This window comes from Sus scrofa, chromosome 7, assembly GCF_000003025.6.
Source record: "Sus scrofa isolate TJ Tabasco breed Duroc chromosome 7, Sscrofa11.1, whole genome shotgun sequence".
NCBI lineage: Eukaryota > Metazoa > Chordata > Mammalia > Artiodactyla > Suidae > Sus > Sus scrofa.
In genome coordinates this window covers 34,412,761-34,440,409 of record NC_010449.5, presented here as the reverse complement: position 1 = coordinate 34,440,409, position 27,649 = coordinate 34,412,761, and the positions used below count along the sequence as shown (strand labels likewise).

Below are 27,649 nucleotides of genomic sequence, written 5' to 3'. Positions count from 1 at the left end.
AAAATGGGAAATACACATATTCTATAAACTATCGTTCCATTTCTAATAGAAAGGCATATCCACATGCACTAAGAAACGGACAAAAATGTTCCCAGATGCATTGTCTATAATAGTTCCAAATGGCAACAATCCTAACACCTACCAATATAATCCAGTGGAATGCTATACAATAAGGAAAATGAGTAAACTGCTACTACATGGTGCAACATGGATAAACCCTAAAATATCATACTGAGAAAAAGAAGCCAGATGCCTAAGAAAACACATTCTATGATGGCAAAATAAAGCTATATACTTAGATAGTGAAAGTATAGTGAGAGACAAATGGTTTCTATAAAAGTCAAAATTGTGGTTACATAGGAGGAATGACAAGTTGTGATGGAGAAGGGGCATGCATGAGTCTTAGGGGGTGATGGACACATTCAGGGTCTATTCAAAGAAATTTTAAAGCTGAATGTTTATGTTTTTCTATATTGGGCTATATTTCTTTCTTTCTTTCTTTTTTTTTTTTTTTTTTGTCCTTTTGTCTTTTTAGGGCAGCATCCGTGGCATATGGAGGTTCCCAGACTAGGAGTCTAACCAGAGCTACAGCTGCCAGCCTACACCACAGCCATAGCAAGGCGAGATCCAAGCCGCCTCTGCGACCTACACCACAGCTCACAGCAGCGCTGGATCCTTAACCCACTGAGCGAGGCCAGGGATTGAATCCACAGCCTCATGGTTCCTAGTGAGATTCATTTCTGCTGTGCCACAATGGGAACTCCTATATTGGGCTATATTTCACCTTTTTTAAAAGTAAGCTAGATTTTTAAAAAATTTATCAGGCAAATATTAAATAAAGGTCAATTTCCTTTTTTCATCTTCCTTGACTTCTCTTCTCAGTTGACATTTCTCCTTTCTCAATACATTAAAGTACTCGAGGTACCTTACTTTTTTTTTTTCCTTTCCTTCCCTATTCTTTCTTCTTAGATGATGATCTCATCTAATACTTGACTTTCAATGCCATCTCTATATGACGAAGTCCAAAATCTTTTTCTCCAGACCTGGGCTCTCTCCTGAGCTCCACACCTGTAAATCCAACAGCCTTATTTATCTGCATTCATTCTCTTATTTAACAAATATTTACTGAGCACCTACTATGTGCTAGATTCTGTTCCAGGGGCTGGGAATTTGACAGTGATGTAACAGGTAAAGTCCCTGCCCTTATGGAGTGGACAGTCTTAGACAACTCCATTTGGATGTCTAGTAGGCATCTCAAAAGTTACATGATCAAAACAGAACTTCTAATCTCCACCCCCAGCCGATAAAACTAATTTTCCTCCTCCAGTTCTTTCCCTTCTCTTTAAATAGTCCCATTCTCCATCCAGTTGCTTAGGTCAAAACCAGGAGCAATCCTTGACCCCATTTCTTTCACCATCAGCATTCTGCTGGTAGTACCTATATAACATATCCAAAATTGAACCACTTCTGATAGTCTCCAGTGCCAAAACTCCAGTTTTAGGTACTTGTGCAATTATTCAGATACAGAGGGGAGTTTATCATATTCCTGTACTTTATTATTCTAATGAATCTAGACCCTTTTCATTTTAGGTTTTTCCCATTCATCCCTGATATGCACTCCCAGTCTCCTTCCCTTTGAGGGCTTCTCTTTAGATGTTTTGATATATGTCCCTAAATTCATGTATTTATTCTTGAGAAACACACATGTATCACTTTATAGATCTCCTTTTGTTTTTTAGAGCTCTGCATGCAACACTATGCTCTTAAGATCTAAGCACGACGTCCTATGGAACCAGGACTCTGGTTCAGAGGATAGTCAGATCACACATGCTTGATATGACGAAGTGCCACCAGCTTGCACCCTTGCAGAGTGAGCAACAGTATTCCACTGTGCTCCCCTACTACTTCTTAACCACTGTCTTAGGCTTGTTAGGCATCTGTAGGAAGGATACACCACCAGATCCTTCCTCAGGACTCAGGCACTTGTTCCTGCAGCTGTCTGGAGCACTGACCACAGAGAACTCACAACCGTATCCCTCCCAGGAACTACTCACCAGAAAGGAGCTGCCTCAAGCAAGCTCAAGCCCTGGGGGAAGGGAGGCCCCACAAGCAGATCTCCAATACAGTCTGTTTCTGGAGAACCCAACCTACGGTGGTTGCCTGCAGCTCCACGTGCAATATTGCCATGAACATCATTATACATCTCCGGTGGTGGACTTGTTCTAGAAATGTTCCGGGATGTATCTACCCGGGATACTTAAGTTTTGCCCAGCTGCTTTCCAGGAGGCCTGTACCAGTTTAACCTCTAGCAGCCAGGCTCCCACCTCCACACGTGTTTACCAACAGATTTTCACCGCCCACCTTTTCCCACATATGGCTTTGAGAAAAACTTGCAAATCTTAGTAAGGGTTGAAAAAAAAATTCAGACTTCTGGTCAACCTCCAGTTTCCCAAAATACCACCAACACTTGTGCTTTGTTGTTGAAGTCTTAAATTTGTCAAGGGGAAAAACAATCAAAGAATTACTGACTTAGATCTTAATATGAGGAACTCAAATAACCACAAAATACTCATATATCTGATTTCTTTTTCCACTTAGGTAATGTATATTGCTTCTTTAACATGTAAAAATTTTGAGAATAATTTGAGTCTGATAGATGTACTTATACTATCCATCCTTCACACGAAAGCCAGAACTGCTAGGAGATAATAATCTACAGAAAATGTTTACCCACATGAGCTATGCAGATTTTACTGGGCACACACACACACACACACACACACAAAATGAACAATTCATCTATTTTCAATTGTCAGTCCTAATGGAAAGAGATGAGAAAACTCAAATTTTGGCTCATTTTCCAATCACTTATCTCGGGGCTTGAAACAGCCATGAAGACCTGCAATCAGAGGAAAAGGCAGAAATATTACGTCCAGTGTCTTTATAGGAGGGGGAGTGGGGAGAGACCCTGGATGTGAGGAGCTAATCTCTACGGAAGATCCACAGACCATTGAAAGTTGACCTCTGCTCTGTTCTGGACTACAAGTAAATTGCTGGTTGGTTTGGTCTTGGTTTTGGTTTTGGTTTGTTCTGGTTGCCTGATTCTTTTCAGCAGCTCTGCTGTATATTTTTCCCCCCTTAAGGTCAGCTTATCTATTATAAACAAAACTATAATTCAAAAAGATACATGTTCACTGCAGCACTATTCACAATAGCCAAGATATGGAAATAACCTAAATGTTCATCTACAGATGAATGGATTAAGAAGATGTGGTACCTGGGAGTTCCCATCGTGGCTCGGTAGTTAACGAATCCGGCTAGGAACCGTGAGGTTTCAGGTTCGATCCCTGGCCTTGCTCAGTGGGTTAAGGATCCAGCGTTGCTGTGAACTATGGTGTAGGTCGCAGATGAGGCTCAGATCCTGCATTGCTCTGGCTGTGGTATAGGCCAGTGTCTACAGCTCCAATTAGACCCCTAGCCTGGGAACCTCCATATGGTGTGGGTGTGGTCCTAGAAAAGACAAAAAAAAAAAAAAAAAGGAAGAAGATGTGGTACCTATATACAATGGAACATTATTTGGCCATAAAAAAGAACAAAATAATGCCATTTGCAGTAATATGGATGCAACTAGAGATTCTCATACTGAATGAAGTAAGTCAGAAAGAGAAGGACAAGTATGATATGATATCACTTACATGTGGAATCCAAAATATGGCACAAATTAACCTGTCTTACAACCAGAAACAGACTCACAGACATAGCAGACCCGTGGTTGTCAAGGGGCAGTGGAAGGAATGGAATGGACTGGGAGTTTGGGGTTATTCGATGCAAATTATTACATTTAGAATGGATAAACAATAAGGTCCTATTGCACAGCACAGGGAACTATATCCAATCTCTTGAGGTAGAACATGGTAGAAAATTTTATATATAAATAAAAGTTACATATGTATAGAATTATTTATATTCATATAGATATGAATGAACACGTGTGTGTGTGTGTGTGTGTGTATGTATGTATATGTATGACCGGGTCACTTTGGTGTACAGCAGAAGTTGGCACAGTATTGTAAATCCACCATCCTTTAAAAAACCCCAACTATTCTTGTTTAACAGGAAGACGCAGTGAGAGGTGTCCCCGCGGTTTTCTTTCTAGATTGACTTACCCTAGCAAAGCAATTAAGCAGACGTTTATCAAAGTCGTCGGTGACTCTGCCCCCATATTGTACTTCTCCAATCATGTACCGAACAGTGCTCCATGACACACCCTTTACAAAAAACAGAAAAGGAGTATTCATGGTCAACATAAACAATTCTAAATATTTCAGATCTTTCTCTGGAAAAAGGAAGCACTAGCTAGACTGCATTTAAAATGACTCATTATCTTATATTAATAACTCTTGCTCTTACGTGACTGGAACAGCTATGGTTTGTTCACAAAAGGAAAATATACAATACTAAACATTGGTGAATATAATGCTCATTGATTCTTTAAAATAGGGGGAAAGGAAGATTATTTTTCAGTCTGCGGGTGCAATTACCTGTAATACTCATTATTGTAATGGCAAACTGTTGGAGAAGAAAAAAGTCACGTTTAGTGAAGAAAGAAGAAAAATCAAGTAATCAAAGCTTCAATATGTTCTCAGTAAGGTATTTTTTCAATCAGTATGAGAACAACTAGAAAATTATTCATTCACCAGATTTTTCTATAATGCAATCCTCTGCTATCTCATTATGTGAGCTATAACTACCTCAAAGTATTTATTAATTTCCATAGCAACCTTATACTGGCAATGCACTTCAGATATTAATAGTTGATTTTTTTTTTTTTTGTCTTTTGTCCTTTTTAGGGCCACACCCAGGGCATGTGGAGATTCCCAGACTAGGGGTCTAATTGGAACTGCAACCGCCAGCCTACGCCACAGCCACAGCAAGGCCAGATCCAAGCCACGTCTGAGACCTACACCACAGCTCACGGCAACGCTATATCCTTAACCCACTGAGCGAAGCCAGGGATCAAACCCACAACCTCATGGTTCCTAGTCGGATTCGTTTCAGCTGCGCCACAACAGGAACTCCAACAGTTTTTATTTTTAAAGAAAGTGTGTCACATTTGGGGTAGAAGTAAGGATGCTTGATTTTTACTTACTTTCTCTTGGTTAAAATTTTATTTTTCAGCTTCATTGCCTTTCAAAGCAATGATTTCAAGGTAACCGTAATGTGTATATATATATATATATATATATATATATATATGAAAAATGATAAATAATTACAAAATGTGAGCCCATATAATTTTTCATCAAAATGTCATACTCAATTTAATATCCCTCGGTAATTTCTAAGAAAAACGATGGCTTGATTCTAGAGTTCCTCCTAACCCAGATAATAATTCATCATGGCTCACCATCATCATATGATACCGTGGAATCTACAATTACCTTCAAGATCTACTATGATGAGGGAGAGAGGGAGAGGCAATAGGAAACTTGTATTTATCAAGCCCTTACTAGGCCCCAAACACTGTGCTTTCACAAATGCAACCCCATTTATTCCTCATGGAAACCGGGATATTTTTTTTTTAGGGCTGCACCTGTGACATATGGAGGTTCCCAGGCTAGGGCTCAAATTGGAACTGTAGCTGCTGGCCTACATACACCACAGCCAGAGCAACACAGAATCCAAGCGGTGTCTTCGACCTACACCACAGCTCACGGCAACGCCAGATCCTTAACCCTCTGAACAAGGCCAGGGATCAAACCCATGTCCTCATGGATACTAGTTGGGTTCCTTAACAACTGAGCCATGAAGGGAACTCCTAGGATCATTTCATAGGTAAGGAAACAGGCTCTGAGAGGCTTATCATCTTGCCCAAGCTCATGGGAAAAACAGAATTCCCACTCTCTGTAACACAGGTGGAAAGGACAACTGGGTGTGCGTTCTTAGCTCAGGGACCTTGAGGAAGTCTTTTATCCTCTCTTGTCCAGTGCCTCGTCAGCAAAATGGGGACAATAGTAATGCCTTCTGTATCTGCCTCCCTGAGCTGTGAAAATAAAAATGAGACCCTGCTCCTGCAGGCACTGACAAACTGTGAAGCGACACACAGAGGTCATAGGCCATCGTTAGAAATTGTTGCTATTTCTCTGCATAAGCTTAAGTATCTGTTAAGATGGGGCTTAAGGGGCGAAAGAACGTTCGTATGGGCTGGGCGATCACATTCTCACTTCTGAAGAGGATTCTGAGGAGGCACGAGTGAGCTAGAGGAAGAAAAGTTGAAGATACACATTCTCTTGAAGTGTACGTGGCACATGGATGTGCTATGCACACACTGAGTTTCATCAGTGCTCTGCCTCTGCTGGGTACCTGCAAAGGAGAAGGCAGGTGGGTACACGCGTGAGATGAAGAGTCCCAATGCACTCCTGTGGGCAGTGGGGGTGTGAGTGGAAATGGCTGGACCAGTAAGCGGGTGCTTGGAATGATCGGTCCCTTTTGGGGGAGATGAGGGGGCCTCAACAGGGTCACTGTATATTCCAGACTGGGAATGCCCACAGAACATCAAGGACTGCAACAACAATAGACAAAAGAAACCATTTTACTCACTTTCTTAATATCGCATTCATCAAGGTGATTCTGAATAAACTGAACACTGGCTGAAAAGTCAGCAGAATTAAATTCATAAGGAATATTCCATCCTAAGGGGCCAAATTTGCGTCGCTCCTTAAAAACACCAAAGAAAATTGTTGGTTGAGATTTTTAACTTGTATGCAGCTGATTCCCTTTTTTAAATTACTAAAACATAAAGTACAGTAAAATTAAGGCATGATATTGAAATAAGTTGATGTCATAAAAGAACAGTATATGACTTTGGATATATTGCGCATTAGAAATACTATCCCAGAGTTCCCATCGTGGCGCAGTGGTTAACGAATCCGACTAGGAACCATGAGGTTGCGGGTTCGGTCCCTGCCCTTGCTCAGTGGGTTGATGATCCGGCGTTGCCGTGAGCTGTGGTGTAGGTTGCAGACGCGGCTCGGATCCCGCGTTGCTGTGGCTCTGGCGTAGGCTGGCAGCTACAGCTCCGATTGGACCCCTAGCCTGGGAACCTCCATATGCCGCGGGAGCGGCCCAAGAAACAGCAAAAAGACAAAAAAAAAAAAAAAAAAAAGAAATACTATCCCCTGGCTCTAGAGGCAGATGGCTTACAAGAACAGATGTCCAAATATTTGCCAAATTGGAGATCCTGGGTTCCAAAAGTCCAGGTCTCTACTGTCAACTCAAAAAAGTGCACTAGATACTCAATAAATTATCTGTTGAATGAATTCAATTTATTTTAAACTGAGCTCTTGAAAGTTTCAAATGTTAAACTTTGAATTTTGGTTTTTCAAGTTGAACAACTTAAGCACTCAAGACTCCCTGCTGGTTTTGACTTCCTGCTGGTTTGACTTTGCAGGCTTGCAGTTTCGGGTTCTGAAAACTAAAAATTTTATGTTTTAAAATATGACATGTCTGTCTTAAAACACTTCTATTGTCCTCGCTGGTTCTCTCCTATGAAATCGTTTTAAATTGCCCAATTACTCATAAATAATCAAACAGGGCTCAGGTCAAATGACTCAATTGCTTTGACATCTTGGAGATCGTTTGAAAGGAATGTAAGTGTTAGAACTGATAGGGCCAGGCCCTGATCACCTAGCAAACCATATAAATTAACTCAAATGCTACCGTACCATCAGCCCTCCCTGCCTCCACTCACACTCAGTCTCGCTAAGGTCTGATTATTGATTCAGGTTCGCTCCTGGACTTTTGACTGTGCCTTTCCATGTGGAGAACAGAATCCCAACAACAACCATGGGAAAATGTAATTCTGCTTCTCTACCTCTCAATGTATACTAAGTGCATCTATGGATTCTTTCTCTCCATTGCCTTCCCCAGCCTCACTCGTGCTCACGCAAACACACACACACACACAACACACATACACACACACACACACACAACACACACACACACACACACACACACACACACACATACACACACGAGTTTCCACAAGCCATTCCAATACTTCTTACTGCAGCTGTTCCACGCTTTAGATCCAGAATAATACCCCCATTTAAATGAACCCAAATGAATGTTAGTTTGAACAAATTCAGGGACAAGTCAGAGAAGAAACTGAGAAAGGGAAAAGGTTTAATTACTGGTTTTTATGGTATGCTTCTCAGCTATTAAATAAACTATCAAAATTAATTTGAGTCCAATGCCCTGGCCCTCGGAGATAAGACTGAGGGCCAACAAATAACCCTTAAAAATGTAAGCTACTATATTATTGCTAGAGCTCTTCTTCAGGGTAGGGTGTCAAATGACACATTGACATTTGTACAGCGGGTGTATCTCCCAACCCCATTCCTTAGCTAATTAGATTAAAAAAGGACAACCAAGCCCCCAAAGAGCCAATAATCTCCCTTCTCGCAGGAATTTGGACTCAAGAGTACAGAATTGCTACTGGGAGTCTGTCCTAGTCAGAGCTTAACCTAGGGAGATTTGTAAACACGGGAGAGAGAAGCACCACCTTCCACCTCAAAGACAGGGAAGAAAAGGAGGAGCGCGGGCAACCTCAACAAGAGGAGACATCGCTCCTATTTTTGTCTTTCCCTTTGCACCTGCATCTTAGGAAAAGGATCATGGCTGTCTAATAAAAATTGGTTGATAATGATCAGAATGAAAGGCATTCTCTCTCACTCTCTGGAGGGTCAGTTTGGGGGCCGACATATAGTTTTGACTTTCTTAAGCGGATCCCCTCAAACACTGAGCTGGGTCTCTTCCAGGTTATTCTGGGAGCAAGGGTGGGACAGCAGCAGGAAAACATGTTCAGCAAACCCTTGAGTCGCTGGAATTTCTTCCATCTTGAGGACTTCAAAGAGAAGAAGGCTAATCGCTCAGGAATAAAAAGCAAATGTTTTCCCATTTTTTAAAAAAGAGAATCAACTCTAAAATAGTTTTACCTGTGTTTGACTTAATTTTGAAAATTTACTGTTTAATCAGACAGGAGACCGAATGAAGAACACTTCTTTATTTCCAATTACTGAAGCTGCTTAAATTGGCTCTCTGGAAACACTCCTATTTACACGCACTGTGAATAATTGCAATTCAGTTGCTCCTTAAAGTGGGATCTTTGAAAATTGCCCTAATGCTGAGGTTTGCTTCATTTTACATTACTTACTCTCCATTTTCATTTAAAGTATTCACTTTTTAGGTTGGTGCAGTAAAGTCATAGACCATTTAATTCCTTTTGAGGATTAAAAAAAAAAAAAAAAGAGGCAAAATCTTGGTGTCTTTTCTTTCAAAAAAAAAGAGGTCCTTTCACTTTCTTGCTTGTGTGTGTGTGTGTGTGTGTGTGTGTACTCACTGATCCTTATAAGTGACAATAAAGGGAAAAAAAAAAAACCCTGAAGGATCACCTTGGAATAATATCAGAATAGACTCAAACCACTGGAACTCATTTGGAAGCTCAAGAGCAGAGGACTTTGCCAGAATTTGGAATACTGACTCTTTCCATCCAATCAGTATTTTTCAAACTATGGAATGAGTCCCTCATGATGTGATGGAAAAATACTAGAATTGGTGAATTTTTCAGGAGTTTTAATCTAGTGAAGAAAATAAGATTTAGAAACAAGGAAAGAACAACATGGTAGAGAGTATAATTAACTGTCAAAATCTAACAAGTGATAAGCTTGAAGACATTTAATCAGAGGCTCCTGGGAAAATGAAACAGCAGCTGGTCTTCAAAAGGAAGGGAGAAAAGAATCTTGGGCTTGGTGAAGGTCAGGAGCAAAGACAGGAGCACAAAGCCCATGATTCACCCAGAAGGAGGCTGCAGGATGGACAACCTCTGCTGAGTAACCCGAACTACATACCCAAGTGATGATTCAGAGAGGGACGGTAAGCAGATCCAAGCATCAGGAGAAAGAGCTAAAACCCAGAAAGGAGGAGTTCCCGTCATGGCGCAGCGGAAATGGATCTGACTAGGAACCATGAGGTTGCAGGTTCGATCCCTGGCCTTGCTCAGTGAGTTAAGGATGTGGTGTTGCCATGAGCTGTGGTGTAGGTGGCAGGTGTGGCTCCGATCTGGTGTTGCTATGGCTCTGTTGTAGGCTGGCAGCTACAGCTCCGATTAGACCCCTAGCCTGGGAACCTCCTTATATTGTGGGTGTGGTCCTAAAAAGAGGCAAAATACCAAAAACAAACAAACCAACAAAAAAAAAACCCTGTAAGTTGTTATTATCCATTACTAAGCGGGAGAGTGAAGATTTTGGGAAGGCCAGCACACTCCCTGCTGAATTTAACCATAATGATTCCTTCTTCTTCTTTTTTTTTTTTTTTTTTTTTTGCTTTTTAGGGCTGCACCCACAGCATATGGAAGTTCCCAGGGTAGGGGTCCAATCGGAGCTGCAGCTGCTGGTCTACACCACAGCCACAGCAAGGCTGGATCTAAGCCATGTCTGCGACCTACACCACAACTCATGGCGACGCAGGATCCTTAACCCACTGAGCAAGGCCAGGGATTGAACCCACGTCCTCATGGATACAAGTCAGATTCGTTACCAAAGAACATATAACATATGCAACTACTGTCGAAATATGGAAAACCTGGAATCCTCCTTAGAACACTGAAGAAAAAATTGTACAATGGATATGTACAATAATGACGTGATATCAAGGCTTCTTTCAGTTTTATGGTAGAATTTACCTCAGTCCAAAGATCCTCCCTCCCTCCAATGCAGAATCACTTCAGCCCCATCTTCCAAATGAGGCTTTCTTTAGGGCATCACACCCTATTTATTTAATAGCTAGAGCTCACATAAAATGAAAAGTACAACCCATACTCAACAATCCAAGGGAAACTTCAGTATGTAAAACTGATTAACAGAAATGGTTAGAACTACTGGGAAACACGATAGAAGAAAGTGTAAAAGATCTTTTTAAAAAAAAATCTGTCTCGTGTTACCGTAATTATTCTAAAGAGATGTGCACTAAGGACTTGAAAACCACGTCTCCCAAAGCAAGAAAGAACTGGTAGACAGACTCGTACATTGGAAGGGCATGTCTGCCAAGGCTTAAACTTGGAAAAAAAACAAAAAAAGGAGAGAGAGAGAGACAAGTAAACACAGAGAGAGACAAGTAAACACTTTTCTGAATGAGGAACTGCTAGCAGAGGCATTCCCTGGGTTCCATAGATATGGCCATTTTAATTAAATATTTAAAATTTTAAAATGAACCATGGGAAAATTCCCAAGTTTGCAACTGTAAGCCCTTAGAGTTCCTAATCAAAGACTCTCGCAATAAACCTCAAAGAGTTGTGTATAAAAAATTAGAAAAGTCCCAAATGTGAGCAACATGTGGGTAAGTCAAATGAGAGGGAGAAATATCCAAACCATGAAAAGGACATAAAAATGACTAAAGATTCCTCCCTTAAGGGCAGTGGCTCTTTGCAAGTTAAGCTCAATCCTCCTTGCAGGTTGGAATCCCTTGGGAAATTTCTGAAAGGACTCAGCACCCCACCCCAACACCTCCTCCAGGGCATTCTGGGGCCCAAGCAATGCCTGAGAAGCACTTCTTATGATGTGCACTTAATAAGGGTCCAATGTGCTGCATAAACAGTAGGAGGCACATGGACCATCGAAAGGAACAAAACAGGAAAGACTCTGACTTTCTGCAGGAGGCTTTGGGAGGAGACTACAAGTAGAACAGTTGAGTTTCAGAAGACCAAGACTTTGGAGGAAGATACATTTAAAATTAAAATCCTGACAGGTGAGTATGGGCTTGCTCTGAAGCCCAGATCTGTGCTACACTGGAGTTTCTGGGAAACTGCAGAGGGAGAATATTGAGGCCAGAGGGAAGCTTCCCTCAAGAGTCTTCGAGAGTCAAGAGGATGTGGCCCCATTCGCAGGAAGGAGTGGCCCGAGAAGAGGAGGCAAGTGCCACACTGCTGGAATGAGAGGATCCCGCAGGGAGGGCAGGAGGGCTGGAGGGCCAGGGCAGAGACATCAGCCAACTGCAGCAAAAGTGGCTGCTGCTGCATGACTTCCTGGCCAGCGTGTATGTTAAGTGTCTGGAGGAGAGGGGAGGGAAGCCGGGGAGTGTGGAACAAGCAAGCCTAGTTCAGAAGTGGATGGTGCGTCTCTGCAACTTCCCACGGCGACACACAGGGCACCCCCTCCCAATGCCCAAGCCTGAACCCATCCTGCTGACAGCCCCCACCACTCTGATATCCAAGAAAGTTGTCCTGGACCAGCCAAACCTACTTCCCCTTCTTACAGGTCATGGGGTTGCTCATTTTGTCCTCTGCAAGAGGAGTAGGGTCTGCAAAACACATGATGCCCTTGGGTTGAGGTGAGTCGACGGTGTGTTGCCAAACCATGACTGGGTGAGAGAAATACCTGTAAGGTGGGTGGGTGGGTGGTGGTGGTGCTGCTGTGTGTGTGGCTATTTTACTAGGTCCTGCCTTCTAATGTGTGATGGACTCTAGCAGGTGCCCCTCCCTAGCCCAGGAGCTCCAGATTATGTGACATGAACCAAAACCCTTTTCTTTTTTTCAATCTCCACAAGGACAAAAGTATATATACACGGTGTTTGTATAAAGCAAGGGATGTCTGGGTTAATTTGGAGGGATCAATTAATCAATTTACCCATCAGGGATTTGGCTATTATGTCCAACCCTAGAAAAGCATAAACCACAATCTGTCTAATTCGGAACAGTCCTTCCTATAACAATAGTTTCTTAAACTCAGATGAGCACACAGATCACCTGGGCATCTTTATTACAATGAAGATCCCGATTCTGCAGGCTCTAGAGTGGGGCCTGAGACTCATCTCTTACACGTTCCCGGGTGATTTGGATGCTGCTGGTCTCAGACCACAAAGCCCTAAAGAATTCTGGATGTTTCTCTCAAGCTGGCTCTATCCTAACCAAGAAAAGCTTATGTTTAGGCAATGTCACAGTCAACATTTCTGAAAGCGATGAAAGTAGAACAGGAGGGAAAATGCTTGAATCAGCTACAGTCCCTGTGTAATCACAGAACTGGCTAACAGTGTTATAAATGGAAGAACGCTTGAAAAATCACCTCCTTCTGCCTCTAGATACACAGATGGGGCAACAGGCCCCAAGAAGGACATAACTGGACGAACCTTACAGAGCTCATTGATGTCACAGCAGAGCTGAAGTCCAGGCTTCCTGACTCTCCATGAAGTGCTCTTTCTAGCACCCTACGATTAGAGTTTAAAAGACCTTCAACTTTTTATTCACAGCCCTGCCACTGTTAGCTTCACAGCCCTAGCAGTGGGGATTTTTTTTCTGTTTTAGCCCAAATACAAGTCACAGTAAGTGCAAGCACACTTCAGGCGCATGACTAGACCACGGTTCTATTGTTCTTCTTCCTAGCACCTGGATAATGGCCACTAAAAGCACAGTTTGCCATGCTGACCATATGGAAAATACCCCCAGTCATCTGTCCATGATAAGCAGGGTGGAAAAGCTGAATCATCACTACTAGGAAAAGAATCATAAAGTTTATTATTTGTGAATTGAGCATTAAATAACAGAGTTAAAGCAATATTTGTATTAGAATGTGATAAGGTCTAGCAAACCCAACAATTCCCAGATAAGAATGTATGAAATCAGCTTCAGTGACTTGAAAACTATAATTTATGATCCAAAGGCCACAATGGAACTTAGTAAAAATAACCACCCACAAAGCATTTAACCTGAGTTTAACTCTCCCAGGGTTGGGGGACAGATAAACACCAGCCGTGCCCTCTACAAAGAGCCCTCTCTGCCAGGCAGCATGAAACCTGGCCAAGTGGTGGAGACAAGGAGGCTGCAGGTAAATATGCCCAGTATTTTCCAGGGTAGGCACCACAAATGCCCTCAACCTTTGGGTAGGGTAGAGAGAGATGAGCTCAGGCTCTGCCAGCCACTGTGCACAGCTAAGCATGACTCCTGGTTCAAGCCAGCTGATTCATCTTGTCCTCACTCCAACTTCAGGGAAAGAAGAAATGCAGGAAGGAGTTAAAGGAGCCCCTTCATCTCTCTGTGATATCAAGGGGTGAATCAAGTTCATTAAAATTACACTGCTTGCAAAAATAGAATAAAACATAAAAATCGATATATAGAACAAAACCATAACTAATGAAAAAAAAAATCCCATAGAGACATTGCTGGGTAGCCATGAAATTATGAAATGACTATCTAAGCACATGGTAAAAGCAAACAGCAAAAACCTGAAAAAGACAAGTGACTCTCGTGACTCCTCTTCCTTCACACGGTGTGTCAAAACATATGCAGAGTTGCCTGGTGGCTCAGCAGCTAAGGATCTGAGGTTGTCACTGCTGTGGCTCAGGTCGCTGCTGTGGCTTGGGTTCGACCTCTGGCCTAGGAGTTTCCACATGCCTCGGACAAGGCCAAACAACAACAACCAAAAAAACATACTTGCATCCAAGGAAGGCAGCATGGAGTTTGATTCCTAGCTCTACAATTTAGGAAAGAACGTAATCTCTCTGAGTCCCAGTTTCCTCACCTTTAAAATGGTGATAAGGATCTCATTGTGGCTCAGCGGGTTTAAGGACCCAATGTTGTCTCTGTGAGGATGCGGGTTTGATCCCTGGCTTCAGTCAGTGGGTTAAGGATCCAGCACTGCAGCAAGCTGTGGCTTGAATCTGGTGTTGCTGTTGATTGGATATAGTGCCCTGTTGAGTGGCTGTGGTGTAGGCTGGCAGCTACAGCTCCGATTTGACCCCTAGCTTGGGAACCTCCATATGCTGCAGGTGTGACTATAAAAAGAAAAAAAAAAAATGGTGATACAGCCTATCTTGAAAAGTGGTTGCTAGCAGGACAGAGATGATGTATATAACATTCCCAGCCAGCATAGGCACTTTCAAGGCCAAGCTCCAACCGCATAATCCATGGGTTCATCCCATTTGTTGAGCTCTGGCAACACCCCTGCCCCAGTTCTGCTTTGATGGGAAGGGTAGGGGTGTGGGGGATTCAGCAGTTACAAAAAGACAAAGTTGTTTCTCTGGAGAGTCGAACCCTCCAATGGCCAGGGTTGGGGCAGGGACAGGAGGGCCTGTTGAATACATAAACAAGTATGCAAACCCTGTACCAGGTGGGGAAAAGTGCCCTAAAGGAACAGGAAAGCAAGGTGAGAAGAGCAGGGAGCAGAGAGGCCAACAGCATCTTTAGCATCCTTTAAACGTGCCAACTGCTCTCCGAAGTTACCTGCACAGTGGAGTGTAAAAACGCCACGGCATAAAGCATTGGCTTCCACATGGGCAAATTACTGATATCCAGGAGGTCTTGATTAATCCCAGCAAATGTTCTCTTCAAACCTGCACGTACGCCTTGGGGTGGCTCATTAGTGAATTTGAGAGAAGTCTGTCATGAAAAGCAAACAGTAGTTTTGTTTCTATCAATTACTGTGCAGGATAACATAGAAATTACAATACATCAGACAACACCATGCTTAGGTACATAAACGTGTAAATGAGTTACATTGATCAGAGTTAAAGCCCAACTATTAATACCAAGTCTTAGAACTCTTCTGTGGGGATATTTACTACATAATCTTCACAATTAAGAGTCACGGGAAAGGATTTTGCAATGCAGATATTACTGAACCAAAAAGGCCTACCATGTGTTCCCTCTTTCAGCAATGCCAGTCATGTCATCTTTATTAACGTAGCTCAGGGAAAAGACACACATCTCACAGTAACGAACCTGAAGCAATGTGATGGGAAACCGATCGTGGGGCTCGGTGGTTATCCACACTCGGAAAGTATCATCACTGGCGTCAGTGGTGATCAGTGTCTCTAGCAATTCTTCCATGAATTCCAGGCCAAGGTGACAATTCTGGAGTAATACCCAGCCACCCTGGATTCAAAAATGATTTCATATTCATTTCTTGTAACTTTTTGGCTATAACTTTAATAAAACAATACGTACAAACAAATGTTTTAAAACTTTATCTGTTGAGCACTTTTTTTATTAGAGTTTAGTTGATTCACAGTGATGTGCCAATTTCTGCTGTACAGCGAAGTGACGCAGTCTCTCTCACTCACACTCACACACACACGCACATATATGTATATATTCAGTCCTTTTCTTATATTATCTTCCATCCTGCTCTATCCCAAGAGATTGGATATAGTTCCCTGTTGAGCACATATTTTTAATAAAATCATTATAGGTCAATGTAATCATTTTCCCCCTGCTACGGGTAAAGCTGATTACTTGGATACTTGGAATCAGCTGGGTTCAAAATGACTGTATTCTGCCACCCCTGGTACCGAAGGGAACAGGAGTGAAAAACCTGAAGTTACACTTGTTTAAGTATAGTGTGGGCACCACCTACTGGGGGGAATGGGTATCTTGGAATCTGTAACTTAAATTGTCCTGCCTGAGGTAAATCAGAAGGGACTCACCCCCCAAACCAAGCCATCTGTTGTTAAAAAGAGAGGTACTTATTACTTCATTAAAGTTGGAGGTGTCCACGAACACTCACTAACAATCAAGTTAGGAAGAAAAGAGAATTTTATTCGAGCCTAATGAAGATTAGCGCCTGGGAGACACTCAGAAGCTCTGAGAACTGTTAGATGTCCGTCCAAGGCAGTCATGTAAACTTTCAAGACAAAGGATTGTACATCAAAATGAAATGCTGACATTTCACATAAAGGTCACCAAAGATGCATAGTTCGGGGAAGCACATACAAAGCCACCAGTCACCATGACCCTGTACAGAGTTGGGAAAGAATGCTAATCTTTTAAGAAGTTACATTGCTAGAGTCGGAAGAAAGGAGAAAAAAAATTGATCTTTGTGTTCAAGCAGGGGTTTCTCCCAGAGGATGTATGGTTAATGTGTAATGCAGACACACAGCGCCCACTAAAAGAGGAGACCCAAAAGAGCAGAGAGAGAGAACTGTATGTTTACATTTTCTTCTCCTGCCTTAATATATACACTTTATTTCACCAGAGGCAATATATTTGGTGACATTTTCTACCTTAATACTAAACCTTATTTGTCATCACACCTCCCATATATTTCTGAAACCCCAAAGCTTATTGAGCACTATCTAAATACTTGATAAAACTTTCTTTAGCAATACAAGTTGCGTATTCATCACCATTCTCTGAGGACATAGTTTTTTAGCCAGACAATATGTTGATATCCTTATATAATGAGATCAGATAAATATAGCTACAAATTAAATTTCTGAGCTCAGTATATACAGGGAAAGGCTTCCGTAGTATGCCTTCTGCTGCAAGAGAAAATACAACTCAGACTGGCTTAAACAGCAAAGGGAACATGCTGGTCTAGACAACTGGGGTGTCTAGAGAAAGATAAACCTCATGGCTAGTTTCTGTCTTCATGGATCCAGTTACTTTTTGGTTCCCTGCTCTGCACTCCACAGTGTAAGCTGTATCCTAAACCTGGTATCAGAGTTCCCGTCGTGGCACAGTAGAAACGAATCTGACTGAGGTTGCGGGTTCAATCCCTGGCCTTGCTCAGTGGGTTAAGGATCTGGCATTGCCGTGAGCTGTGGTGTAGGTTGCAGATGTGGCTCAGATCCTGAATTGCTGTGGCTCTGGCGTAGGCCGGCAGCTACAGCTCTCATTAGACCCCTAGCCTAGGAACCTCCATATGCCGCAGGTGTGGCCCTAAAAAGACAAAAAGACAAAAAAAAAATTAAAAAAAAAATCTAAATCTGGTGACTTTCAAGCAGCAATGTGAGTGTAACTGTTCATGGGTTATTGCTGTTTGTTTTTTGGATAATGCCATTGTTATCGATATTTATCCCACCTTGAGAAACAGAACATGGAAGTTATAAAAGCTAGCGTTCCAAAGAAGGTGAATGTGAATGCTACATTCACATTTAAAAATTTCTCACGTGTGGCAACTAAAGAAATTATTTAAGGCCCAAAGTTAAACTGTCAAATCACTCAATAGAGGGAATCATTTGATCTGAGTGAAAATAATTATATATAATTGCTTTGATATATATAAATCAAAGATAATATATTATTGAATTTAATTAAGTGATAAAGATTAAGGCTTCGGGCATTTGAGAATTAATGACTAGCCTGAAAATGTGATGACCCAAGCAGAATGTTCGCCTTGCCCATTAACCCTCTCTAGTCATTAATTCCCAGGGAAAAGCTGCACCAAAGTTGCTACAGACATTATGAGAGCAAAAGCTTAAAAATAAACCAAGATCTTACATTATTTTTATAAATGGTGCAACTTCTTATTGCTACTGAAATTGTTATCTACCAAGCATTTCTAGAAAATTAATGTCCTGTGTATTAGGTGTGATGAAAAATATTTCTCAACATTCCATCCGGCTTGCAATTTTCAATAAAAATCATTATCAACATTTAAACATAACATCCTCAAAATATTTGCCTGAAACTATCCAGGAATGAAAAATGAAAGTCTTAACATTAACTTAAAACTGAAATTTGATTGGCTCAATCTGTCACTTCTTAAGCGCTATCTATTAAAATTGATCATGACATTCTAAGACTGCTAGAGCTGCATCCTCAGGAACCACAAAGAGTGTCTGCCAAATTGTCAAAAAAATTTTAGTGAAAATGAGATGGAGCCTATACTACATAAAATGGAACATGGTTTTTGGTGGGGACGTCAGGAGCAAACTAGCTTGAGGTTGAAAATTCATAGGTAATCAAAGATTGACATACATACATAAACAAAAATGGAAAATAAACAATTGAGCTTCATACTTCACTAAACACTGGTGGTCCCAGGTAGACCAGAAAGCCAGAGGAATTATGTCAAGAATGTTGCATAAGAAGTAGGTAACCAGGTAACCATTGCTACTACACACCTGCTGCATTGACATCTGAATCAGCTTTCGAGCATGTACTTCTTGTCCTTGTCCCATTGAGATGGTTCTGCATTCTGTAACAAAGAAGGATCGCTAGGATAAAACATGGATTTTATAATAGGATTGGGACAAAAAATTAATTTCTTAATGGTCATAGCCTCCCTCCCTCTGTGGCTTCTGTCAGGAGACTTTGTTATTCAATTAAGTCTGGCTTTTGCTTGTGCTGAGGAGAGAAGTGAGTGGAGCAGACACTGGAGGCACCACTTAGAAAGGGAAAAGCAAGGGGAGAGAGAGACAAAAGGTATAAGGCTGGGACTTTGGAGAGTTTGCAGGTCTCTGGAGATAATGAGGAGAAAAAACTGTCAGGGGAGAGGCAGCTACAATGCTATCATAGGTATTTGGAGGGAAAGGTTTTTTTTGGATTTTTTTTTCTTAATGCTTTTTAGGGCCGCACTCGCAGCATGTGGAAGTTCCCAGGTCAGGGGTCAAACTGGAGCTACAGCTTCCGGCTTATGCCACAGCCACAGAAACACAGGATCCTTCAACCCACTGAGCAAGGGCAGGGATTGAACCCGCAACCTCATGGATACTAGCCAGGTTCATTTCCACTGAGCCACAACAGTTTTGGAGTTTTGCTCTATGTTTTGACTAGAATCTTTTAGGATGCCAAGCTTGCAATGTTTTCTGTTTGGGTTTTGTTCACATGTGTCCATCTTCTGCGGCAACTCATCCCTATGAGGTTTACATTCATGGGTCATTGCTCCTCGGGATTAAATCACCATCTTGGAACTGAGCATGAGGGAAAAGCGGAGACTATGCCAAGATCAGAGGTGTGACTATAATGCGGGAGAATATACGCTTTAGGCTCAGTAGTGAATTTGATGTCCCAGGCTGAGAACTACACTTGTACTGTGTCATATGAATTCACTACATTGAAGATGTCTCTGAATCATGCTTGTGAAATTGGAATTGGAAAGTAACCTTTTTTAAATTTTTTCTTTTTAAGGCCACACCTGCGGCCCATGGAAGGTCCTGAGTAGGGGTTGAATACAAGTTACCGTTGCCGGCCCACGTCACAGCCACAGCAACACCAGATCTGAGCCACATCGGCAACCCACGCCACAGCTTGCAGCAATGCCAGATCCTTAACCTCCTAAGGAAGACCAGGGATCGAACCTGCATCCTTATGGATACTAGTCGGGTTCTTAACCTGCTGAGCCAAAATGGTAACTCCATGGAATTGGAAATTAACTTTTTTTTTTTTTTTTTTTTTTTGGTCTTTTTGTCTTTTGTTGTTGTTGTTGTTGCTATTTCTTGGGCCGCTCCCAAGGCATATGGAGGTTCCCAGGCTAGGGGCTGAATCGGAGCTGTAGCCACCGGCCTACGCCAGAGCCACAGCAACGCGGGATCCGAGCCGCGTCTGCAACCTACACCACAGCTCACGGCAACGCCGGATCGTTAACCCACTGAGCAAGGGCAGGGACCGAACCCGCAACCTCATGGTTCTTAGTCGGATTCGTTAACCACTGCGCCACGACGGGAACTCCGGAAAATAACTTTTTAAGTGAGGCTTTGTGGACCCAGATCTGCTTGTGTTTTAGAGGCATGTTCTCTAGATCTCTAGATCTCTAGAGGCACAGGGAAAGGAGGTCAGTGGAGACACTGTGATGCAGTGTATTTTTGCCCTGCTCTGCTGGATGAGCCTGGTTCCTCAGAAAAATGGGTTGCTGTGGGTGGGCAAACAATGAGACTGCTTTGGGAACTGCCGGTAGAAGATAACAGAGGACGGGAGAAATTCACAGCGTGGAGAGCGAAGTCAGGAACTAGAGTGGAAATTGCCAGGGACACCATTAAAATAGCACCATGGGGAGTTCCCGTCATGGGGCAGTGGAAACGAATCTGACTAGGAACCATAAGGTTGCAGGTTCGATCCCTGGCCTCACTCAGTGGGTTAAGGATCCGGCATTGCAGTGAGCTATGGTTAGGTTGCAGATGTGGCTGGGATCTGGCATGGCTGTGGCTCTGGTATAGGCCGGTGTCTACAGCTCCGATTAGACCCCTAGCCTGGGAACCTCCATATGCCGCGGGTGCAGTCCTAAAAGGACAAAAGACAAATAAATAAATAAACAATAAACAAACAAATAAATAAATAACACCATGGGGTTAATGCCAGAGATTCTGTGAGGGTTTGCAGGGTGTGGTGTTGGGGTTATTCGTGGACTCAGGCTCACAGGTGACACTATGCAGTGGGTGCCTGAGAGAGAATGACAGGGCGCTGCCTGAAGAACTAGGAACAGCCCTTGGCCAAGAGTTACTGAACAAAGCTTGATCTTCGCACCAAAGCCCCCATGAGGAGGAAGGATGCAGAGGGTGCGGTAGGAATTGTTTTTGCAGGTAACGCCGCATAATTATTCTTTGGTTTTGAGTTTTGAGTTTGGGGGCTTGTCTGTTTGGCTTTTGGCTGGTTAGTTATATTTGAGAGACTTTAGTAAGGTCTCAACCGCCTTTCTATTTCTTCTCCAAATTAGTTTTGAGTGTCTTTCACTTTTCCTCTTTCTTTTTTAAATTTTTATATTTATTTGTTTATCTTTTCTAGGGCTGCTCCCATGGCATATGGAAGTTCCCATCAGAGCTACAGTTCTAATCAGAGCTACAGTTCCCATCAGAGCTACAGTTCTAATCAGAGCTACAGCTGCCGGCCTACACCACAGCCACATGCCAGATCCTAGCCGCTTTTGCACCTGAGCCGCATCTGTGACCTACACCACAGCTCCAAGTAGTGCCGGATCCTTAACCCACTGAGTGAGGCCAGGGATCGAACCCGCAACCGCATGGTTCCTAGTCGGATTCATTAACCACTGAGCCACAATGAGAACTCCTCTTTTTTTTTTAAACTTTAAAAAAATCTAACTAAATAACACGTTTATAATGAAAGCTTCGTAAGATACAGAAGACCACAGAGAATGAAAATCACCAAAATCCTTCCATAAAGACCTTCATCCTAATGTTTTTCCTGTGCACAATCCACAATCACTTACCCTCATTTCAAAATTCAAAACACTCCGAACTCTGACAGTTTTGCCACAAAATCATTTTGGTGGCAGAGGCTGACCTGAATGGATATGAGGCTATTTATAATCTTTATTTATTCATAGCTTTATGAATATTAATACTTTCCTCTGCAATGTATTGTATAATATACAAAATATCACCTTTCCAAACGCTGGAAAGTTCTGATTTCTGCAATATATCTGACCCCAAGGGCTCTGAATAAGAGTTTGATCCATATTGAAAATTATTTAAAAAATTATCAATATGTGAAATAATACACATATATCATTTTATATTTCTATTTCTTAACAGTAGGTATGAGTATTTTATTGTCTTTAACTATTACTGGGAAATAATTTTTAATGGTGGCATAATGCTCCACCGTGCCGATGCTTTCTTGTCCAGCCACTCCCCTTTCGTATATTTAAGACACTTTCAATTTTTCAATATTGTAAATAGCACTAAACATCGTCCTATATGAATCTTGATGTGCATCTTTCAGTTTGTTTTTATGATAGTTCGTATGTGTAGAATAGTTGGGACAAAGTATACGAACATTTTTAAGATTCATGATACATATCAAAAAGAACTCGCGCCTCCCCCCCCAAAAGAACTGCCAGTGTCTCCAGCTGAAATGGAATGCTATAATTCCCAACCCACACCTCCATCTTCCTTTTGAAATGGAGCAGGGCCCTAGGGGGTCCTCCCGAGCCTTTCTGTGTCCCCCACTTCCTGTCTACAGGAAAAGGCGTCAGTCTTCTAGACCTTCCCTGAGTTCCAAAGGACAGATTCAAACAGTTGCTAATTAGGGAAGTGGGGGGATGCAGAAACAAAGGAGAAGCAGTCAAGAAATAATAGAGCAGCAATAAAGAGTCCTGGTTCCTCCTCAAGGGAGGCGATAACAATATACCTTTGAGTTCTTCTACAGGAACTACAGCCCCCACCCAGGTGGAGGTAGGTAACTTCAGGTTGAGAGCAAGATTCCTGGACCAGCCGTATGACCTCACCACCAACCAATCAGAAGAAAGTCACACACCCTGCAGCCCTCACCCCAAATTTTGCCTTTTAAAAACTCTTCCCCACAAACCATCAGGAAGTTTAGGTCTTTTGAGCATAAGCTGCCGATCCCCCTCGTCTGGTCCTTGCGGTAAGCCTTTCTCTGCTCCAAACTCTCCTGTGTGTTTGTTGGGACTCACTGTGCATTGGGCACATGAACTTGGATGCAACAGCAATTTGCCTTTTTATTTTAGTTATGGTGATTTTGACATAACAGAAGTTTTAAAACGTCGGTCAAATTGTCTAGCTTTTCCCCTGGTTTTGGATGTTGGTATTATGACTAAGACTATCGCAGCCACCCCAATAGTATCAAAACAGTCTTTTTATTCTTCTTATAGCCCAAACCACTTAAAACCTTAATCAACGTAGGATGTACCTTTGAGTTTAATGTGAGATATAATTCTTTCTTTCTTCTAAAGTTAACCTGCTACCCCAACACTGTTTATTGACTAATCCATTTTTCTCCCACTGATTTGAAATGTGAGTCTTATCACAGGCTAAGCTATTGTATACACTGATTCTAATTTGGGGCCTTTATTTTGCTCTATTGATCTGTTTATCTACTCTGAGTCAGTTCCACACTGATTAAATTATGGCCATTTGATAAAGTTTTAAGTATCTGATGGCGTTTGTTCCCCATTATTCTTTTTCCTTTTCAAGCTTTGTTAGCTATTGTTGTCCATTTATTGCTCTAGATGATCTAAGATCCCTCTACTATCCAATTAGGGGAGAAAAAAAAAACACTGCTGGAGTTTCAATTAGACTTACATTTCAATTTATAGATTAATTTAGAGACTATTGACATCTTTACAATATTGAATCTTTATACTTGGAAGGTGGTTCAATTCTCCATTTTCTTCTATCCTACTTTCATGTCTCTGAGAAAGTTTTAGAGTTTTCTTCTAATCAGTATTTTAAAGATAATTTCTCAGTTTTATTTTGATTGCTATAGTGAATGGGATTTTTATGAGAATGTTCCATAGATTTTTTTTTTAATATATTTATTTTGGAACTGGCCCCCTTACTGAACTAAGCTGTTAAATCTAATAGTTTTTCAGTTGATTCATTTGTGTTCTTAGGTCAGACAATTACACTGTCTGAGAGTAATGTTGATTTTTGTTCCTCTTTTCCAGTAGTTATACCTTTTATTTATAATTCCTACAATACATTAGCAATATCCTCCACAGCAATACCAAATGAGAGTGGTGACAGCAGACATCTTTGTCTCCTTCCTGACTTTAAGAGGCACGTCGCCAGTTGTTCACCCAAAAAGCACAAGGTGCATATTCGTTATCATACTGATACCATATTCTTCTATTCCCACTTTTAAAAGCCAAATACAAATGTTGAATTTTTATAAAATGCCTTTTTAGCAGTTATCAAGATAATAATATAATAGCTTAAGGAAAAGTCTTTCACTTATTGTTGTGCTGAGATTTTTTTCATACCGCTATTCCTTTCTCAGATTTGTCTATGCATCCTACTTAGTCAAGACACATTATTATTTTTTGCATGTTATTTTAATGTTAACACTGAATTTTTCTTGCTCGCACTTTGGGTAAGGTCCCAACATTTATATAGATAAGCAGGATCAATTTGCGGTTTTCTTTCTTTTATACAGTGACTATTTCGTTCTGTTTTTGATATTAGGATAATGCTATTCCCTTAAAATAGAGGAAAATGTATCCTCTTTTTCTATGTTCTGAAATGGACCATAGCAGTCATATTTTAACAGTTTTACCAAAAAAATCATCCGAACTCAGTGCCTTTGCTGAGGCAATTATTTTAAAACTTCTAATTTTTCTCACCTTGATTATTGGTCTATTCAGGTTTTTCAACATTTCTGAGAAAAACTGTAAATTTATATTTCCCTGCAAAAGTCCACTCTAATGAAATTTTAAACATTACTACCATAATTATATACCATGACCTTATTATTTAAATTTTTTCACGGTATAGTTTGTTGTGCTCATTTTCTCATTCCTGCTGTTGTAATTTGTGGGTTTATATTTTATTTCTTTGTTCTGTTTCATTTGTGTTTGGATTCTATTTTCAAATCCATCCTCAAAACCCCTTTCTCCTTCACGCAGGCTCCTAAAACACAAATCCATCTGTTTTCTCCCTCTTTCGCAGGCACCCAGTGCTTCTGTGCAGAATTTATCTCCTTTGAATCTCTCACCCCAGAGACTGACAGGTTCCACAGTGAGAAATTTTCCTTCTTTTTCTACTAAAACCTACTTGATTTGGTTTCATCCCTCGAGTTGCGGTCAAGTTAACTGGTTAATTCTCCCACTGAAGGCTGTGAGAGGTGATGAAAGAGAAAGGCCACTGAAGTGGGATTCCGAAGCCCTGAGGTTAAGTCCTGAGTTGGATCTGCCACCAATTAGCTCTGTGGCCTTAATCCTGACCTTCATTTTCCCAGCTATAAAATTAGGTGCTTGGATTTCAGGATTTCTAGAATTCTACTCACCCTGAGCATGCAAGGATTACCTATTCTTCAGTTATCCAAACAAAGCACCTCTACTTGAGGCTAGATTAATGTTATTCTGTCTACATAATAGTTTCATTTTCACACCCATCTGGGGGATTTTTACCCAAAGTGGTGAACAGTATGAGGTTTCTTAACTCTCCTAAATATCATTGTGTCCTTTGGTGTCAAAGTTAAATCTACTATGTTTCAGTGTCCTAACAAAGCAACCAAACAGAAGCTCAAACAATTGCTAGAAAAACTGAAGTAGCAGCAAGAAACGCAATCACCAAATTGCCAAGCAAAGCAGGATGATAATATGTAATAATACTAAAGGTGATAGCACCATTCTGGCCTTACGTATTTATTTAAAGTCATCCTTAAAAAGTCTCCCAAAGGAGACCTTGAGTTAATTTCTTTACTCTACTCTTAAACCCTTGCCCTAGACAACAGCACTATTTTGAGGTAAATTTGAAATGCTAACTCTAGTGGAAACTACCCTTCCTCTGGGAACAGTATCGTCTTCAAAGAGGAGCCCCCCCACTCTGTCTCTAGCTCCATATAGGTGGTTCTTGCCATGCAACCATCCCCACAGCAACAGCTCTCTGATTGGCCCAGAAAGGAGCACATGACCAAAGCAAAACCAATGAACTTCTTCCTCGAATATTTGCACCTGGGACCAAGAGAGTAAGGGGAGATCCCTGGGGAAACCGAAACCAAGCAGGGCCCTATGGGGCTCCTGGCACAAGCCTTTCTGTATCCCCCATTTCTTGTTCTTAGGGAATAAGCTTCAGCCTCGACCTTCCCAGGGCTCCAAGGGGCAGGTTCAAACAGTTGCTAATCAGGGAAGGAAGGGGATGCAGAGACCAGGGAGGAGCAGTTAAGAAACAATACTATAGCCATGGGGCAGGGTCCTAGTTCCTCCTCAAGGAATACAGATAACAATACCTTAGAGTTCTTCCAGAACTAAAACCCCCAACAAAAGGAAGATGTTAACGAAGCATTCTTCATTCTGTAAAGAAGGACCACCAACTTTGAAAAACAATGAAAGCCTAATCCTTATCTGTGGCCCTATTTTTCACTCCCAAACTATAAAATCACCTCCTCTTCTCTCCCAAGGAGGGCGCAGTCTTTAGGGCACTAGCCTGCTGTGATCCTCCTTTGCCTGGCAAAGCAATAAAATTATCTTTTCCTCCTTCGACCTAAACCCTGTCTCCGTGTTTCTATTCGGCACCGGTGGATGGAAAGCATCAATGGATGAATCCCTAAATAACCATTACACTAAAATGGTTACGTTTTTCCGTTTGTGACAAAATAGGCTTTGTTGTAACTTTACACAGACACAGCAATAAAATTTGCTCCTGCCTGTTCATTCTTGCTAGTCTGCTATCCATGAAGTACAGACATCTGCTTACAACTTAAAAAAAAAAAAAAAATCAGTATATGGTAGATGAGGGTTTCCTTTCTGCACAAAGATATCTGTATCACACCCTCACTCCAGGAAGTCTGAAATGGGAGGAAAGAGGAAGAAGTTTAATATTTTTTCTCAGTTTTATGGGTATTTTGATGAGAATCAGCTATAAAATTATGACAGGCAAAATCTGGGGCAAAAAAATACGGAGGTTTTGCTAAATTTCAGATTGCTGACCATACCTAGCTTCAATTTCTTGGCCAATGCGTCAATTTGAATTGTGGGATCGGATCCCATGGATAGGAAACATATCAAAGGTGTTCTTGTATCACTTTCTTCCCAAGTTTTCTCCAGATTCAGGATAACTGGTTCTGTGTACTTTTCCTCCAAAGAATCTGCAATATACTTTCTTGCTTGAAAAACAGTACGGTCTGGGCACCAAGACCTAGCAACACACACAAGGAAGAGTCAATAAATTCAGTGTGTTTATTTTTCTTAATTCACTTTTTTTTTTTTTTTTTTTGCTTTTTAGGGCCACATCTGTGGCATATGGAAGTTCCCAGGTTAGGTGTCAATTTGAGCTGAAGCTGCTGGCCTATACAAAGCCACAGCAATGCGGGATCTTTAACCCATTGAGTAAGGCCAGGGATCGAACCCACATCCTCATGGATACTAGTTGAGTATGGTACCACTGAGCCACAATAGGAACTCCTTAATTCACTCAAATTTGAGGCACATAAAGAACACACAATTAGCAAAAAGATGACAAG

The 27,649-nt window shown here is 41.5% G+C and overlaps 1 protein-coding gene across 1 annotated transcript in view; it reads right to left on the bottom strand.

The window, feature by feature from the left end:
- Positions 1-27,649, bottom strand: part of DNAH8 (dynein axonemal heavy chain 8) — a 282,456-nt gene that overhangs the window by 39,231 nt on the left and 215,576 nt on the right. Inside the window, 6 exon segments of the mRNA XM_021098657.1 lie at positions 4,167-4,268; positions 6,601-6,717; positions 15,272-15,427; positions 15,770-15,922; positions 18,895-18,968; positions 27,122-27,324. Coding sequence (XP_020954316.1) covers positions 4,167-4,268; positions 6,601-6,717; positions 15,272-15,427; positions 15,770-15,922; positions 18,895-18,968; positions 27,122-27,324 — 805 coding nt within the window.